The 19,783-nt window shown below is 37.2% G+C and overlaps 1 protein-coding gene across 2 annotated transcripts in view; it reads left to right on the top strand.

The window, feature by feature from the left end:
• The window catches only part of NLN (neurolysin), a gene marked incomplete at its 5' end in the record, with an annotated part of 38,202 nt that overhangs the window by 127 nt on the left and 18,292 nt on the right, over positions 1-19,783 (top strand). Inside the window, 4 exons of one of the 2 annotated variants that reach the window (XM_084504826.1) lie at positions 10-95; positions 11,392-11,648; positions 13,865-14,013; positions 18,548-18,655. In XM_084504826.1, coding sequence (XP_084360952.1) covers positions 10-95; positions 11,392-11,648; positions 13,865-14,013; positions 18,548-18,655 — 600 coding nt within the window. Of the gene's footprint in view, positions 1-9; positions 96-3,269; positions 3,370-11,391; positions 11,649-13,864; positions 14,014-18,547; positions 18,656-19,783 lie in introns of those variants that run through there. The other variant, XM_084504827.1, reaches the window with a different exon arrangement.

The raw sequence follows: 19,783 nt of genomic DNA on the forward strand, positions 1-19,783 counted from the left end.
CTCCTCCTCCTCCTCCTCCTCCTCCTTCTTCCTCCTCCTCCTCCTCCTCCTCCTGCGGCCCCGCCCCCCATGCTGGCCCTGTGCGCGGCTCGCAGGTAGGCGCCCAGGGGCTGGGGGGGAGGCTTGTGGGGCACCGCCTCAAAATGGGGGGCGCCCAGCCCTGCCCTGTCCCCTCGGGGCAGGGATCTGGGGAGCAGCATGAGGCTCATCGGAGGCTGCGGGGGACGAGGGGCGAGGGGCGAGGGGGCTGCGGCAGGGGGGAGCCCCCCGGGCTGCGCTGCCTTTGTTCGGGGGGAGCCGGGGCGGGCAGGAGCCGCAGCCCCCCCCTCCCGGATCGCCCCTCTGCTGCCAGGTTCAGTGCACAAAGACTTTATTTCCCCAACGCACATTTGCATCTTTATATATATACATGTATATATATGTATATATGTATATATATTTGTTACAGGCGTTTTCGCTGTTCTCCATGTTTTGCGCTGGCTGCCCATATATCTCCTGCAGGTCTTTCAGACAAAAAGAAAGACGTGGAGTGCTTGAAGCACTGAAGTTATTCCTTTAGGGGAAGAATTAAAAGATCAATCTTTCCAATTTGCATGTGGAAACTAAAGACCCCTCCCTCCTAAATGCCAAGAAAGCGTTGGGTATTGATTTAGGCATTGATTTTGCTGCTTTTTTTTTTTTTCACCACGTGTTGCAAGCACATCAGGGAACGATCACTGCAATTTGTTAATTGCATTATTTTTGTCAGTCATCATTTGAGTGTGACCAAGTCATTGTCCCCCTCCAATCCCCCAAAAATAAGAATGATCCTGGATGCCAAACAGAGACCTCTGACTTCCCAAAGCTAAGCAAATGGCTGCAGAAATGTTGAATAGCAAACACACTCACAATGTTAATGTGAGATATCTCACATTAATATATGTGAAATGTCAGTTTTTAGGAAGTTTCAAACGTATCTTAAGTTGAATAAAATGATTAAACATTTGACGCATGGATTAGTTAAGTTAGGGTGATAGCCTATTTGCTCTTTGAGGATATTAGCAGTAATGGAAGAAAAAATGAAGAGGGAAGTGTGACTTAAATAATTTCATTGTCCTAAAATAATTCTCCAGGAATCAAGAATTCTGAAGACTTTCTTTCAAAATCTTCAAAATAATATTTTGAGTAGCAAAATAGATGTATGTGGGCTCTGGGAGAATGAGAATTTCTATTTAAGACCTAATTTTAGATTTTTGTCTGTGGAAAGAGAATCTGAACACGTTTTTTTTTCTCTTGACAGGGAAGTGAACTGGCAAGAAACAGGGTTGGTGGGAAGAGGCAGGAGGAGGAGCAGGGAATGGGGATGGAGATCATAAAACTGGGAAGACCTTTTGTAGGGGCTTTTCTATAGCATTTTCCTATAGCATACTTATTGCCTTAGTGTGTGTGTGCTTTCCTTAAACTGTCAGGTCCAACTCCAGCAATGGCAAGGACCAGGCAGGAAGCACAGGACGTCTTTCACTTTCCCTGTGCTCCCCAGACTGCACAACCTCATCTGTGTACCCCAGCAGCACTGATCTCCTGTGGACAAAAGCGACAGCCACCACCTTTGTAACCACAGCAGGCTCTAGAGAAACAATTTGGCTGCTCAGCAGAGTTTGCAGAGCAAAATGTTCCCTGGACCTACTGAGTCAAAGATGTCAGCCTCATAAGCATTTTGTGGTCTGAATTTGTCCTGTAGGGCACTGGTTGGAACAGACTAAAAAAAGCAATGAAATCAACATCTTTTGAGGAAATAACCGTTCTGACATTCTCTCTACGAAGAGAGAAGGACCTGAGGGAACGGCATGGGGTAGGGACAGGGGAAGGTCAGGGTGGGTGTGAGGAAAACGTTCTTCACCCAGAGGGTGGTTGGGCACCTCTCCTGAGGGCAGTGGTCACAGCACTGAGCCTGACAGAGTTCCAGAAGCATTTGGACAATGCTCTCAGACATCTGGACTGATATTTGGGTGGTCCTGTGTGGTGCCGGGAGTTGGACTCAATGATCCTTGTGGGTCCTTTCCAATTTGGGTTATTGTATGATTCTGTGAAATGCCTGGCTTGGAAAAATTTATTTTCAGTGGTTTGGATTGACAGATCAAAAATCTGTCCTCTTTCCTACAGAAGTCAGGATCAGGATGCCTAGGAAAGCACAAAAGGCAAGGCAAACATGCAGCAGTAACTTTTCAGAACAGTCCTGTGCCTTGTTGTAGTCTAGGTTCTGGGGACTTCCCTACACAAAAAGCATTTGCCTTAGGATTTTGTACAAAAATTAGTCTACTAGTGTGTTTTTACATTGAACAAGCTTCCTAAGACTGATCTTTTTCTGAGTCGTGTCAGAAGTAATAGGGGGAAAATTAATCCCAGTTCATTCTCTCCATGCTTTTCATGATTGGATAAATTTCTTAAATACTTCCTCTGTTTGTTTTTGTCCAGGCTGAAGAATCCCCATCTAGTTAGTTTTTCTTTGGATGGAATTAATTTCTCACTGCAGCTGATCAGTATTGACTCATCATGACTTGGTAGAAGAGGAAAAGGTTTGGGGCAGGTGGGAGAACCGAAGATGAGAAAGTTTATAACTGTTGGGATGAGCAGAACTGCACATAGTGTCTTTGTGCTTCACATGTTACAGAGTGGTATAGTAAATCTTTGTGTTCTGTTCTCTCTTCCTCTTCTGGTCACTCCTGACATTTCATGTGTATTGTCATGAGTAAATGTTGTAACTTCGCTAATCTCTTCATTAGTCTTTGAAAGCCAAACAGACTACACTAGCTGTGTAGACTGATCTCTGTCTATTTTGAGTCTTTTAAAGAATTCCAATAGATTGAGTCATGGGTTCCTTCTGTAGAAAAGGATACATTTTAAATGTATTTAGCTTTTATGTTTACAAACCCTCCTTAATACTTTTTTTCTGTCTTGCAGTACCACTTGTTTTTCAGTTGAAATCAACAGACTGTTTTAAATGCTTTGTATGATTTTGTTCAAGTACTGAACTGTCCTTGTAACAGTGTGTGGTGTTTGCACTAAATAGCATGCGTTTGCTGTTTACATAGCAGGTATGACAGGCCTTTGTGAGATGCTTATGGCAGTACCAGAGAGAGCTGGAAATACTTTTTTCCATTGTGTTTTGTATGGTTCACTTGGTGGTAGAACCAAGCAAGAAGATAACCCAGATCACAGAATCATGACTCATATCCTGAGTTGGAAGGAACCCACAAGGATCATCAAATTAACTCTTGATGAGTGCTTCCTGCATCACATTCAGTGTAATTTAAGCAGTTCACTTGCAGTCTGCATGTACCTGTTGAAAAGTCTCTCAACTCCTTTCTAAGATTCTCCAGCCGGAGTGTGGTATGTTGGAAGTTTGCAGTGACACCATATGGGTTCAGTTCACAGATTGGATTTGTAACCCAGTTTAGCAGTCCTAGTAAGACTTTAATGAATGCTGCAACTGGGGAGAGACAAGATGAGGCAGTCTGCAGAAACCCTGACCTTCTGCATGGTCAGCTTGGGACTACTACATAGAAATCACCTCTTATAAAAGTTAGTCAGAGCAGTTTCCAAATTGCTTTTATTTAAAGACTGTTGAGGGGACAGGGATAGAGGATGCAAGTACAGTAAGACTGCCTAGGGATTTGCGGCACACGTAACATGTTATGCACCTGTATTAATTCCTGCTTATGGTCTGCATTTTTTATTAGCCAAGAGTTCATTTATCAAGTACTTTACTGTTGTTAATTCTACCAGAGAAACCAGTAAACGTTTGTTGCCAGATGATAAGATTATAAGAGTAGAACTGAGATAAATGTATTTATTGATAAATGTTTTAAAATGATCATGTAACTTACAGCTTTTTTAACTTACATTGATCTTAAGAGCTAAAAGTGTATCTACTATAGAAATGTAATCAACACAGAGTTTACAGGGATCTGAGATGCAAAGAATCTTTTCTTTTCTGAAAGATTTAGTGACAAATTAAGTATTTAATGTTAAAAAGTTCCAGATCTTCTTCTATTCCATCATACATAGCTTAAGAAAAAAAAAAAGTTTGTTGTAACAGTTATGGAACTCAAAATTCAGCAATACTAAGCAAACTGTCCTCTTGCCATACTGAGTTCTGTCTGTGCCAAACTCCGTTGTGACACAAAGCCAAGCACTTTTCTAAGGAAAGGGGCCCAAGAATTCAAGGCATGTATTCACTGCTCCAGACACTTGTAATAATGATTTCAAATGTATTTGTCCAGCAGGAAAAAGTGCTGACTTAAATTTTGGGGTTGTGGTCTCATTCTTTTGCCAACTTGAAATAATGTGCCCCCATCATCTTCCCCTCCAATTAGCTCCATCAGCTTTAAGTTGATATAACTCCTGTTCTGTCTTGGACTTTTTTTCTTCCTTTCCTGTTTTCTTCCTTTCCTGTTTTCTGCCATGGTTTACTCAGTGCTCTGCTGACTTTCCTTGATTTTTGTCCTTTCTTTACTCTGAAGTAAAAAAAAAATATCTTATTGTCTGAAGCGATGAGTCAAAACTGAAACAGTGTGGATATGTATTTAGAATTCAAGCAAGAATTTAGGCTAAATAGTACAACTCTATAAAATTTCTGTGTTAAAATCCATGCAGAGAACAGAGGCAAAGTACCATCCTCTACTATATTAGCTGTTGCTGAATACTGACTGTAGTTTGTTTCTGAAGTGTTCTTTTTTAATTATATAGGTCTTCACTTAAAGGAAATTGGAAAGCCTTATGTTCCACTGAGTAAGAGACTTAGCTGTTGTAATGGTTTACTTAAACCATGACTGTCTGTTACTGTTTATATATGTTTGGTAACACTCTCAGGGAAATGCCAGCATATGGCATATTATTCAAGTATTAAATAATTGCTCCTGCGGCAATCTGACAGTTTTTGTATTGCCTTGGAACTTTTTTTTTTTTCTAATTTAAACATGACCACTAGGTGGGGATAAAACACCGAGTGAAGCCCTGAGAGTGCTGGTTGCTCTTTCTTGGTGAACACGGTCTTCACATCCACAATGTTGTCTTCCAGCACGCGGTGCTGGTTCTCTTGCAGCCTGTAAGATAAGGAAGAGTTTGACTAAGATCTGCTATTTCAAAAGAAAAAACGGTCCTGTTGCTGTTCTCATTTCTAAATTAAGAGCTTTTACAAAAGCTTGATACAGTAAATTACTAAGTGAAAAATAAGTTAATTTATTGTGATTACCAAATCTTCTCTTATTTGTATCCTTGAAAGTACCCCCCCAAAGCATACATAAGGTGCAACAAGAAAAACATATTTGTATTTGTTTTCCCTTAGAATATTCAAAAACTAGAATATGACATTTTATTTAGTGGTTTTGTGTGTAAGAAACCTTCACATTTTGATAATTTTATGAAGATGAGAACCATCTTTTCTACTTATGGAAGTGCACAGAAAGAGTAATATTCCATTTTGTTTCAAGTTGATATGTACAAACCTTTAGGAGTATCTTTCAGTGCTAAATCATCTTAATGCCTGTCTTTTTTCTTTTTCTTTTTCTTTATTACTTAAAAAAAATAAATTAATCTGTCTTGATTTTCCCTTTATCCCTGAAACTGTTACACTAGACCTTCACCAGCAGAGGACATTGTTTTCCATTCTACACAAAGCTGATATACTCTAATATTTACATGGCTATATGGAACTGTTAGATCTACAAGCATGTACAATAAACCTGTCTGTACACATGTTTCCCAGAAATGCATTTTAAAATATATTTTATTAGTTTGTAAGATCTCATTCATCATTGTAACTAGTAGTGTTTAGGTAAAGATTGATTTGAAAACTATAATTTAAGAGTCTTGGATAGAATCATAGCTATCCGTACTTAGTCAGAGATAAATGAGACAGAAGACTTAAATCTTGAGTATATTTTAAAGTGATCATCAGTAGGAGAAGCACCTTGTGAACAAGGTTGCAGATTTTTGTATTTTCTAAAGCTGATGCTAACATTTGCTGGTTCTGCTTCACAGACTGTGGCTTTTTATTTTGTTTTAATAGTGCTTTATTACAAAGGGTAGTTCGGCATGCTCCAGACATGGAAAATTGTTTTTAAACAAAAACAGTCTGACATAAATGTTTATTATGTTTAAAGTATTTACTGTACAAGTTTAAAATCAACCAATAAGTTTAGCTGCTTTGATTGTCTTTGCAGCAGTTACATTGGCCACTATATTACTGTAATAGAGTACTACAATACAGTAATAGAGTAACACAATACTCTAATGCAATAGGGTATTTATATTATAAAGGTCCTCCTCCTTGGTAAAATCAAATCATAGTTATATTTTCCAGAGGCAGCGAGTAATCAAATTGTAGATTTGTTGGCAAAATAAATACCTGGCATTCTAGCAAAAATAGCAATGATTGTGGTCTGTAACTTAGGAGCTCTGTTTTCGTTTTTAAAATCCCATTTTAGAAGTCACTACTAAGCATCATCTACAAATAATAACTACTAAGTTATTATTCAACTTGTACAGCTTTTGGTAGAAATTGTCATTAATAACAGCAATCATCTCAAGACCTCAAGACTAAACCCATACATTTCACACGTATCCTCTAGCAGTAGTGCGGGCTTAAGTGGCTGTTGGCACTCCTTTGATCCTTAAGCCAGCACAATTGAAGTCACACATCAAATATGTGATGGAAGTGATGAGCTGAAACCCCCCACCCAATTAAATTTTTTGGTCCATTTGTGGAGGACACCAAGCTGTGTGGTGTGATGGACATGCTGGAGGGAAGGGATGCCATCCAGAGGGACCTGTGCAGGCCTGAGAGGTGGGCCTGTGCAAACCTCATGAGGTTTAACAGGGCCAAGTGCACCTCAGTCAGGGTAATCGTGGACATCAGTACTGGCTGGGCAATGAGGGATTAGAGGGCAGCCCTGTGGAGAGGGACCTGAGAATACTGGTAGCTGAGAAGCTTGACAGGAGCTGGCAGTGCGTGCTTGCAGCACACAAAGGCAGCCGTCTCAGGCTGCACCAAAAGCAGCTTGGCCAGCAGGGCAAGAGAGGTGATTCTTCCCCTCTGCTCTGCTCCTGTGAGAACCCACCTGGAGCCCTGAGTTCAGCTCTGGGCCCCCAAATGTGAGAAGGACATGGAGCTGTTGGAGTGGGTCTAGAGGAGGGCCTCAAAAATGATCAAGAGGCCGGAGCACCTTTCCTACAAGGACAGGCTGAGGGAGTTGGGGTTGTTGAGCTTGGAGAAGAGAAAGTTCTGGGGATGCCTTACAGCGGCCTTCCAGTGCCTGAAGGGGACCTACAGGAAAGCTGGAGAGAGAAAAAGAGGGTAGATTTAGATTGGGTGTTAGGAATAAGCTCTTGGCTCAGAAGGTGGTGAGGCCCTGGCACAGGCTGCCCAGAGAAGCTGTGGATGCCCCATCACTAGAGGTGCTCAAGGCCAGGCTGGATGGGGCAACCTGGTCTGGTGGGAGGTGTCCCTGCCCACAGCAGGGGGTTAGAACTGGGTGATCTTTAAGGTCTCTTCCAATCCAAACCATTCTGTGATTAATTCTTCACCTGTTTGGTACCATGATTCTGTGATGATCCTACCAGTAGTTACTCTGCCATCAGAGATGCAGGGGTGCACAAAGGCAGAAATGAGCAGCAGGGGGAGGAATAGGAGGAAAGGGGAATGTCTTAAGCCCACCCTGCTGCTGAACACAGACCTTATCCCTAACCCAGGGATGTCAACAGTCCTACACAGCACTGCAGAACATTGAGTATAATGACTTAAACAGTTTGAACTGGCCACTACAGACTCCAGCAATGCTTTACCCAGAATACACATAACCTTATTTATGGACCTACATTTGTTTATTCTTCTGTCTAATTTAAACTGAATCGTTTTCTGATTGCTCAGTCCAAGGAATGGCTGGCTCCTCTGTAATGTTGCTGCCATTAACAGAAACACAAGCCTTCTATATAATAATTGCAGCATGTTGGTTCATTTACTTTTTGAAAAAATGCTCTTTGCTATTGCATCTGGTGCCTACCATAATTAATATCATTTATTCAATTTATTTTCCAAGCTATATCTGGGAAGTTAAAATTTTCCTCAGTGGTACAATTTACAGTAATATTTTCTCTCTAATAATATGACAAATATAGTTGCAAAGCATTTTTAAACATTCATTATTTTAGCTATCCTATCATTTCTTGTTTCTTTTTATAGTCTATTTAATTGTTAATTTTGCATCTGACATTTCTTGGCTTTTTTCGTGAACAAATATAAAACAAGTTATCACTTTTATTACATATATGAAGTTTACTATATATTTGAATTGGTTTACAATTTTATGTAGATCAAAGAATATGAAACACCAGTCCACTGAAAGACATAGCAAGGCTGAGTTTTCACCTCTGTGTATACTTTAGTTGCATGTTATTTTTCATTAATCTCATGGGAGTCTGATCAACTAGTAGGAAGGTAACAGCAGGTGTTCTTATATTTTATTTGAAGTTTCATGTTATGGTTGCATATTCTGATTGTTTTTACTTGAAATGTTATATTACCGTTTTTGAAAGCCTCCATTCACTTGGTCAATGGAAAGACTTCCAGGTTCTTCTGAGTTTGTTCTGGTTTTGTTAATCCATATGAATGACTGCTTCATTGTATCAGCAGGAGGAGACAAGGTGTCAGCATTGCAAAACAAGGCTGGTTTTGTTCCATGATTAGCTGTCTCTAACAGATACAGTCAATCACTTGATGGCTTTCATGGCTATTGTTTATGAAGCTATCAATTTTTTGTGTGTATTCCTTAATGCAGCTAGCCAATATACTGAGAAAATCAGGTGGTCTGATCTTTTTGGTGCTTAAAAGGAGCACTCTGCAGCAGTTAGGGACCCTCTATTAATTAAATTTGTCCAACTTTATTAATTATACTTTTTTTGACAGCTGAAGTTAATGTAATCTGTTGTTGCTGTGATTATTTTCATGATTGTTTATGATAATATGTTGTTGGTCAGTGGCAGAGCTGCATTTTCATGTCTGTGTGAAGGTAATGAATTATAGAAAGCTGTAAGTTCTCTTTAAAGAATATCTGCACTTTAGCTTTGTTGTTTTGGAGTTATTGTTTTCCTTTGATTCTGTTCCACTTCTAGTTTGACCTTAATTTGGCACATTTCATATTCTTTCTGATATTTTATGGAGGGGGGGAGGGAGTTAGCATTGAAACTACTTTTGTGGATATTCATGATGCCTTCAGCACCCATGAGGTTGTGCCAGAGCTGCACTAGTGATGTGTGAAAGACTAGACATAGCATAGTCCAGTGGGAAGTGGACTTAATTAAGTACTATTCTTTAACAGATTTGTAGATTCAGGATAAAATTCAGTATTTTGGGGGAATGGGAGAGACTATTGCATTCTGAGAATGCTATTACATGCCCTTTTGCTTTCACAAAAGCAGTTTGATCTATCAGAAGCTTCTAAATGAGATTCCAAGTTGTAGTAGTCTGGTGGTGTAGCTGGTAATTCAGTCATGTCACATCTGAATTCATATTGGAGAGAGAAAGCAGAGATGGAAGGAATATTCTTTACCCAGGCTTCATTTTCAGAGTTAAATTGTCAATATGCTGGACACTGATATTTCTGTACGCTGGTAGAAGTGAAAAGTAAGTATCTTGTCTACATTGGTATGGGAGGATTTGAAGAAACTGTAGTAACAAGGGAAATAAATCTCAACATAAGGATAAGAATGTTGTCTTTCATTTACGTCTTGTATAAAAATAATTTTGGCTAGGCTATATCTAGAAAATTCCTGTTAAAGACCAACAAGACTTTTAATAAAAAGTCTTGCCTTCAAATACAAGCTCTGTGTGCAGCTCCTCTCTGATTGTTAGCACTTCACTCTTTTGCTTTGTTTTTCCTTCAGGCTAAAATTGCCTGTCCTTTTATGTATGCTCCCTGTATAGTATGCCAAAACCTATCTGAGCACTTATGCACATACCAGACTGGTTTTGCAATAAAATGAGTTCATGCACAATGACTGGTGTTAACAGGAAAAGGTATTTCATATAAAACAGTGTAAAATAAGCATCCCTTTTAGTAGCAAGCTCTCTCTGTGTGTTCTTATATTTCTTTAGTTATGGTTGAAAATCATTGTCATTATTACTTTATATAATGTGAATGAAACGCAGAGGCAGATAGTCTCTGCCTGCTAGAGCTGACCTGAGGAGCTCAAAGGTCTAGAATCTCCTTGTTGCTTTTCTGAAGGTGTAGGTTTATCCTCATATAATACGAAACACCACAGCACTTTACTCCTTGAATGCAAGTTTTTAATTACTGTCAAGTTATAATATCTCTCGGCAAATAATTCATACATAACTGGGATATTACTGTGTTCTAAAGATTAATATGTTGTTGACCATGGGTTTTTGTTAGCCCAACTTCAGTCAGCTGCCTGACTAAATATCTCCTTCATACAACAAAGCTGAGTGTTGCTTTTTTGGGCCAGGGAGGTGGGAGTGTGGAAGCCAGTATTTCAAAGTCAGTATCTTCTTAATTTTGATTTGGATTCATTGCTCCAAGGTACATCTTTTTAGTATTGTCACAAAAATTAGAAAAAAAAAAAAAAAAAAGGCAGCCAGTAATTGCACTGCACAGTTATGATGAGTTATGTATGTGATTTTTTTTTTTTTCTGCTAGCTAAAGTTGAAATATACTTGATTTATATTTTCAGCTCAATAGTATGTAAATTCTTGCATTAAAGTGGAGCTATCTATATAAAATCCATGACAATTAAGAGAATAAGTTTTCAACAGAGGAGCAACTAGAAGTTTCCCTCCCATGGTTGATTGTGGGGCAGACATCCAATATAAATATAAAATTGTTTGTTAAGTGAACACATGACTTTTTTTTTTATCTAGTTGTATACATATTTGCAGCACTTGGTGTTCATAATCTACAAATCATTGTGTGGGTTTTATTCCGAATTTCAAAAATGCAAATACTGATTATAGAGTTTCAGTAACTGAAATTCTGTTTTTCATTGAAGATTGAGTCGTAACTGAACTTGTCTATTTTACATTTCTAAATTTTTATTATTTCTATACCAAAATTTTTATCTCTGTCTACAAACATATTAGATGGCACTTGTTCATCCTCTAGATGAATTAAGGTAGAAGACAAACCTTTGATTTATCTAAAATTAAACTTAAATGGTAAGGGTGACAGCTGTATATGGTCCCACTGGCAAGAAATACATGGCTCTAAAAAGGACTTTGTTCTTGCTTGAATGAAAACATTCTGTGATTATTAAAGGTCAACTGCTTTTCTGATGTTTACTATAAACTACATCTTCAACTAGAGTTTTCCTATGTAAAGATCTTTTTTCTCATTTCAGGTCCATTGGGCCACGGCTTGTGTTGAGAATGACATTAGGAGCAGAAATCACTAGCCAGCTCAAGGCTTCTTCATACATCGCATCAGGCCGAAACCTTTTGAGATGGGACCTCTCACCAGAGCAAATTAGATCAAGAACTGAAGAACTAATCAGGAAGACAAAGCATGTATATGACAGCGTTGGGATGCTTGATATTGAGGAAGTAACACATGAAAATACTGTACGGGCCTTGGCAGATATAGAAGTAGAATATGCAGGTTAGTGCATACTTTCTGCAATTCTCTCCGTAGCGCGTTCCATCTGCACATGAAGAAACTATGAGGAAAGATAGTTCTGGCTTACAATTCAGATCTCTGCTGTCTTTGTGGAGAATGTGTAGAAGTCTCATCTTTTACGGGTCCTCCGGTCATAGTAATTTTTCAGGATCTCTCAACAATGTGTAACATGATCAGCTGTGAAGTTTAGCTACTTTAATCTAGAGACAAAAATAAGGATTAGAAAAACTATGTTGCTGACCTTTTTGAGGAGTCCAGAGAACTGCAGTGGTCATCTGTTTTATTTTTTGCATGTTAAGCTCTGCACAGTTGTATTTTATTTTCATACTGAGTACAACCACTAGGGGACAGCGTGCAATAGTTTAGAGTACAGTGTCCATGGGATAAGTATTACATTGAAGCTTGATAAGCAGTGCCTTTCTCAAAGGCTGTATAATCTGACTGAAAAAAGCAATTCAAATGGAGCCATGGGAAGATTGATACAGTCTTGGTGGAGAAAAGGTGATGGATCATGTGGTGGCTGCATGACACCCCCAAAGTAGTCTGTATAATAAAATGTCAGGTTCTCTTAAATCCTCTCAAAAAGTCTTCTGCAGCAACAGAACTGCTGAAAACAGGCACCCTGGCTTGGATCCTAGTCTTCACTTAGCAAAAAAGAGCAGTTTGCAGCACAAACGATTGCACTGTAATATTGGTCTGTGTCTTTCACATCATTTAGAATTACTGTTTGGGCGTATCAAGTTCATTGACTGAAATCAGTGCTGGCAGAAAGACTGAGTTATCTTTATGCAAACAGCTTCCTGTCAGATTCAGTTTTAATTGTACCAATGTACTTGGTACAATTATTGTATGCCTTTTCACCACATTATAAATTTCTATGCTTCAAATTAAATTAGAAGGCAGATCTGTTCGATTCAGAAAACAGTGGCCTTTAGCCTCTTAAGTATAGCCATTGAGACTTGCATCTTCCAAAAAGTACTTTTTTTTTCTACACGCCATTGCAGAAGTGGGTCATATCTAACTTGTAGTGCCAATTGTTGAAGATGTATGCAAAATTACCAGGACTTACTTGTGAAATAGCCCATGGCATATGACAAGGATATATTACCACAGCAAGGATTCCATTAGGAACCTGGATTTTTAAGTCCTGTGTATCCCTCTCACAGGTGCATGAAAAACAGTCTTACTCCAGTAACTGAAACTCATGATCTGAAGAAGCACATATGACAGCAGGCCTTAGATTTTACTTGGAAGCTGCTAAAACTCAGTTCATCATTTTGAACCACCTTGGCAGAAGGACAGGAGGGGGAAAAAGAGTTTCCAGTGGTTAATAAGAAGAGCCATATGCCCATGCTTGCATTCCAAAGGTTTCTAAAGAGCTGAGAATATCTCAGGGCTTCATAAACAACTTCAGAGTAAATAAAATTAAAAAGCTTTACAGCAAATTGTCCTAGAATATTGTTACTCTAAAGCACGTTTTTTTCAAGGGGGTGGGGAATAATTAGTTTTTAATTAAATTAATTCAGCTAGTCATAACAATTTATTTTTGTTTAGTGCTTCTATTCATTCCAAAGATGCAATATTTGTTTAATAAGTAAGGTTTTACTTAATCTCAGAAAAATATTCTATACAATGTTGTATTAGCTTATGATCTCTAGAAGTTCAGAATACGTAACATCTCATGTGGTTATCAGATTTTGTTCTTAAACATGTATAAGAATTGGGGATTTACACTATTCTCTCATACCAATGTAAAAATAACTTCAGGACACATGGGCATGTTTGGAAGAATCAGAGTACTTCACGTTAAATACTAACATGGAAGCATTTGTGCCAGCTATGAAACAATGTCAATCTTCACTTACAAATGGTACCTCTTCCAAAAATTAAGTATCATATTAGTATACCCTTTAATGGACTTTGTAGAAGTATGAAGGTAAGATAATTAGGCTTTGGTAATAGATGGTTTCTGTCAGATGTTTATTTGCCATAAAGGTACGCAGTTCTGTCCCTTCATCCATTCATTTTTACGTTATTTGTAATCACTTTATTTGGTTCAAGCCTGATCTGATTGTCAAGTTGCTTGGGGTACTTTTTTTTGGGTGTAACTTCTATAAATATTGTAAGAGAGTGGAAGTTCTCTATCTGTGATGTTCCTAGCCTTCTGTGTAAGTGTTCATTGCCTTTTATTTAAACAGTGGAACGGAGCATGTTGGATTTTCCCCAGCATGTTTCACCAGACAAAGAGGTACGCTTAGCAAGTACAGAAGCTGACAAAAAACTTTCCAATTTCGATGTGGAGATGAGCATGAGAGAAGACGTATTTCAGAAGATCGTTTATTTGCAGGTAAATCACAGTGATGTCTGCATAACTTGTAGAAATGTAGATAAAATAGATGAAAAACTATTTATCTAAAATAGTTGAAAACCTATTATATAAAGTGAAAAACATTTATCTTAAAAAGTTAATATGCACAATGCTTTTGAAGGTCCTCATCGCTCTCTTTGTTTCAACTGATCCCATACCATAAAAACTTGAGTCAACTTAGTGCTCTCACTCTTTGCCTCTCATCTTTAGGTGTGTGTTGCATTCTTTCTCCATCGCAGAAGTTTTGATTTGTCTAAACTTCCAATGAACTGGTTCAGGATGCCAAACCCACAGAAGGAAACTCATCAAGAAAAATAAAAGGAACTATTTTCTGTTGGCTAATCCCCATCTGCTGGTTTGCCCAAAACATCACCCAGTAGGGAGGAAGAGGCTATATAGCAATGTATTTAGATTAATTTATACTGCTTTTGAATTTGTATCCAAAACTATGCTGTTATTGAGAATTTTAAAATTGAGTTATAAGTTAGAAAAGTTATTGAGAACATGTAACAGGGAGTGACCTCTGAGGTTATCTCTTTTGATCTGCTAATTATTGGCTATCCCACAGTAGCTTCCTCCTTATATGTTGCTTAAACCTCAAAGTAAAACTAAGTCAAAAGATACTGTTGAACTAGTTTCTATCCCTTTGAGTTTCTGTTGTTTCCCTTCTAACTGATCATCTCCATGTATGTTGTATTCTTCATTTGTACTGTTTATTATGTAGTATGGGGCTCCAAGGTATTACTTGCATCACGAAAAGCTAAGCTTAGCTTAGTAATACCGTGGAGCTCTATTTCTTGGAGTCATTGTTTGTGCTTTTTGCAGTGTAGACCATGAACAAAAATAATATTAGCAACACCTTATTAAAGTGCCTTTCAGTAGCATAGTTGTCTTTTGCTGTGTTTTCTAGGCATATTTTCAAGTGTTTTCCTCTGAGTGTTATTTAAGTGTATATGTAGGTATTTCATAGCCCCATTTTGAAGATCTTCTGATACCTGTTGACGGATAGTGCCTTAAGTTAAGACTTGGGGTCCCTACCCCCAATCAGTTGCTATTAATTACATAGATTGACATGTATGTATTATTTTTTGTGATTTTCTCACCCCACCCCCCCCAGTATAAGACACATGGATACATTTAGGGATAATACCCATGTATCCATCTAATTTAAATTTACAGGTATTTCTGACAGTAGCTACTGAAAATGATTGCTATTATTAACCAGCATTAGTTTCTATTAATCTTTTTTATCTTTTTCATTTGATGCTTTCCTTCTTCGTTTTCCTTTGCAGCAATATTTTACTTTTATAACAGTTACAATTATCACTTAAATCTCCAGTTAATGTTTTTGAGATTTTACTTGGTTTAACTGCAGCATGTGAGCATGTTTAGTGTTCAATTAATGTTCTAGAAATGCGATCTGCACTAAGATAAGGCCATATATCAACTTCATAACAACTGTAAAAGTAGTAACGTTTTTGTTGTAGAACAGATGTGAAATTACCAGCAGTGCTGGACTGACCAACTCTTACCATTTCCAAATAGCAATACAAAGTTCTTGTTAGTTTTTGCTAACTTTCTAACACCCTCTCTCTCCTGTTAGAAACTCTTCATTGAAAAGTCAGGTTCCTGGAGAGGAGAAAAAAGGGACTTCAACAAATAGAAATGTTTTGCTGAAATCGTGTTATCATTTTAAAGAAGCCAGTAAAAACGTTTTGGCTAAATCAGGCATTTCATCACCTCAGTAAGGATATAATAGTTCTGAATTGAATAGTTCTGAATTCTTTGTGTGAATTCAGTTTCATGATCAGAGGATCATGGAACAGGGGGTCCAGGTTAAAATGCAGTGAGGAGGATGAGGTCCCTCAGATTCCCATGTTATTTATATTACAGTCAATCCACTAACAGGTGACTAAATATGCCAAATCATAGTGATATCCTTATTTTTTTTGTTCCCTTCAACAAGGATCAAACTTTCATAAGTTCTTTTTTCAATCTTTATAATTCATCCTAAGTTCCACTTTATGTAAATAGTGTTGGTGGTGGAAGATGTGTGAGGTTTTTGTGTTTAACTTAAAAAAAAAAAAAAAAAAAAAAAAAAAAGTGAAAATAATCTAACCTTTTTCTATTCCCCACAAGTAAGGGGAAAGATTTCTGCAAAATTTCTGCAATTTATGTTGTCAGGTATACCCTTTAGAAAACTAATTTTGGCATCCAAAACCTGGAATAAAGGTGAATTTGGTAGCGAAACTATCCTTTTAAATTTTCTTACTCCTAACATCTGCACATGTTGGCTAGCAGAGGCATGCTTAAGAATGTTGCCAATCTTCTCCACCCACACACCCTCAGGAAAAAGGCTGATGTAAACAGCTGCTGCAATTTTTGTTCACAATATTCTAAGTTGGTTCTGCTTCTTATTCTGCCTGAAAATTTCTTCGTAGAATAGGGTAGCATGCTTGTTCAAAACAAATACGAGATGGCGTATAACATCACTAGTGATGGCCATTTTAATACTCCTTGAAAACTCCAAAATTTCATGTGTAGCATATTCAAAATTAGCAGAAAAATAGCAAAATTAGAGGTTGTCCATCAAAGAAACATTGGACTTGGAGAGCATCCTGACCATACAGAAGTTCAGAGATGTCTGCAGAGGACACTTGGTTCTTTGGTGCTTGTGAGGGCTTATAGACCTGACAGGTCTTCCTGAATATGAACTATTCTTGGCTTAATCATGTCTGTGTTGGAAATAAACTTCACAAAGGCTATCATTAAAATATTTACGACTGGTGTCTTGTAAAGTGTATGGGAGAGAGAGATGTAGTCGCCAAGAGGAGGATGAAGAACACTGATTTAGTTTTGACTTCCTTTTCCCCAACATAATGTATTTCTCTTTCGTAGCTTTAAAAGGAGCCAGTGTTCACTGTCTGTTACGCCCTAAAATTAGTATTTGTGAATTCTTTCTTCCTGCCTTAAAACTCTGTTGGATTTCAGACCAGGAGATTTTCAGTGGTGTGGCAGTTCCATTTTTCACATATTTCTGATATTGAGGCTGAGAAATCCCTCACAAGGCCTGGATAACTCAGTGAAACTTCTCACAATCCTCTGTCTTTAATCATTACTATAATAAAAGGAGTGTCTTTTACGGAGATTAGACTGCTCCATTTTTTTTTCCTTATCTATTTAATTTCTGAGTCTTCAGCATGGTTAGCACAATATAAATGTTAATGTAGTGAACAGTATCTGCATTTTTCACTACTACCATGGTGATATCTTGTTTTCTCTGTCACACTAGTCTTTGCTAAAAACAAAACAAAACAACAAATACCTGGAATTATGGGTTTTCTATTAGAAAAACAATATATGAAAATTCTAATTATTACAAATATAAAATATTTTTCTGCTCAGTATCACAGCATTAATACTTCTAGATGTAGTGGGTTTCTCTCTCTTATTTTTTCTTGTAAAGTAAGAGAGGTAATTTGCAGATCATTAGTTGACACTTGCACACAGTTGTGTAACTCTTTCATAAAATTTGCATGTTTCAACGTCCTTACTTTTCAGAGATGGTAGTCGAGAATTAATTGTAGGTAGGTAAGCTGACAAGAGGGTTGTTAAGACAAGTCAGAACTAATTCCAACATCTTCCTAGTTTAAAGATGATCTTAAATAGAATATGTTTTTTTTTTTAACAAGTAATATAAATTATACCTTGTTAAAATGTTCATTTTTAGATGGTGGAAGATAACATTATAATGTAAAATAAAATAATACAGTGAAATCACAATTTGCGACAAAAATCACAATTTTCTGATTACGTAGTTATTTCTTTGTCAGCTTCCAGGAAGACCCTCACATTATTGGTTCATGTTCTGTTACAAGTGGGATGTTGTCTCTTTGCTTGCTTTGCTTCTTGTTGGTTGATTTAGAAAATGGTCATTCGAGAATCTTTATAATGGTATAACCTGACATATAGCTACTGTGTTATTTGTTGCCACCAATTGCTTTGTTCAGAAAGAGGAAGATCCAAAAGCTTGAATTCTGTGCTATTTGATAACCTTCAGTGAGCCCTAAATACATTGAATCTTTTGATTTTTTTTAAATCCCTCCAAGTCTTAAAGTTCAATATTACCATAAGGCACCGATTTCTTCTATTTAATGATATGTAAGAAAGCTACTTGTGCAAAAGAGTTTTAGTGCAGGGCACTAATAACTAAAAGGGCTTGCTATTACGACAGCATCTAAATTTGCTACTTTGGTAAAGTGTACAGAGAACACGCCTCTGGTTCTTGCTTCTGACTGAGATATTTAATAAAAGAAAATTGTTTTAAAACCTTTCTACGTCAATGTGAGAATACTGTAGGGAAACTTTTTGGAAAATCCTTTACACAAAAAAATCTAGGATGTTGTATTGTTTCTGTGGTGGTGTTCTAGAGAACTCTTTTTAGACCCTTCTAATGCTTAATATGTTTCTTTCACTGTGTTGTAAATTAAATTATCCTATATTGTCATTTCAGCAAACCTGTGATCTTGAAAATGTAAAGCCTGAAACAAAACGGTATCTAGAAAAATCGGTTCAAGTGGGAAAAAGAAATGGACTCCATCTTCCTAAAGAAGTGCAGAATGTAAATATAGTTCTTAGTTTGTAAAGTAACTGGGACAAATTGTTGAAGGGGTAAAATTATGATTTTTATCTATGTGCTAAGCATATATTTGAACTTTGTGTCGTTGGACCTGCATAATAACCACTCTAATCTTAACTGTTCTTAGTTCCATATCCATCCTTTAAACTTCCATCATTTTAAGTTTTCAAAATTAGTTTGTTAGACTCTGACTGTACTCAGTAGATAGAAGTTGAATGCATCACCACTTTTAAGCTTTTTTTTTTTTTTTTTTTTTTTACTCCAGATGTCTGTCTGGAAGAGAAGATGCAGCTATTTTAATTTCAAATATCAACCATTGGTGTAAAATGAGTCCAAGAGTTTTGCATTTTGACTAAAAAAATTGAGGTAAATTAGAGGGAACACTAAAAATCTTGACCCCATTAAGGGAGGATTTACGCAAGCATATAAAAGCACTTGTCACTTCTGAAAATGATGGAGTAAAATTGTCAGTGTATGTGATGCTGATGTAATTTTCTTTAAATTCCAACCTGATTGTATGTAACAATCTAGATTTGTGACTCTTGAATAGACTTCCCTCTTTATTGAAAATAATCGTTATTAATTCACATTTTACAGTTAGTGGGATTATTATTTTGTGTATATTTGCATTACTTCAATGGCAACCAATACCTCTGAAGGTATTTTTAAATACCTTACAAGGAGACAGTAGTTGAGCTACATTTAAGTAAAATCTTGACTAATAATACCAAATTTTTTTTTGTTTTGTGTTCTTGATGCTGTTAATTACTATGTTCGTGTGAAGTTACCTGTAAGGGGTAGAGTCATGCTGTAAAATATATTAAAAAATGGTTCAGGTAGGTCAATATCAGCATTTAAAAAAAGGATTTGGAATGCTTTGTCATATCTGTATTCCATTCAAATAAGTGCTTTTCAACAAGTTACATCCATTTTTAGTACTTTGATTCTCAGTGATTTTAGAGGTTTTCTTTACACTTAAAATTTCAAATTAAATAAAATAATTGAATGTTAGCATGTTCTGTTCAATGAACTTGTTTACAGGCTCAGTCCTCTCAGAGTTGAAAAGAAATCTGAGAGGTTGTTAGAGCAATAGACCCAATCTAGGATTCA

Source organism: Aythya ferina, assembly GCF_964211825.1.
Source record: "Aythya ferina genome assembly, chromosome: Z".
NCBI classification, from domain to species: Eukaryota; Metazoa; Chordata; class Aves; order Anseriformes; family Anatidae; genus Aythya; species Aythya ferina.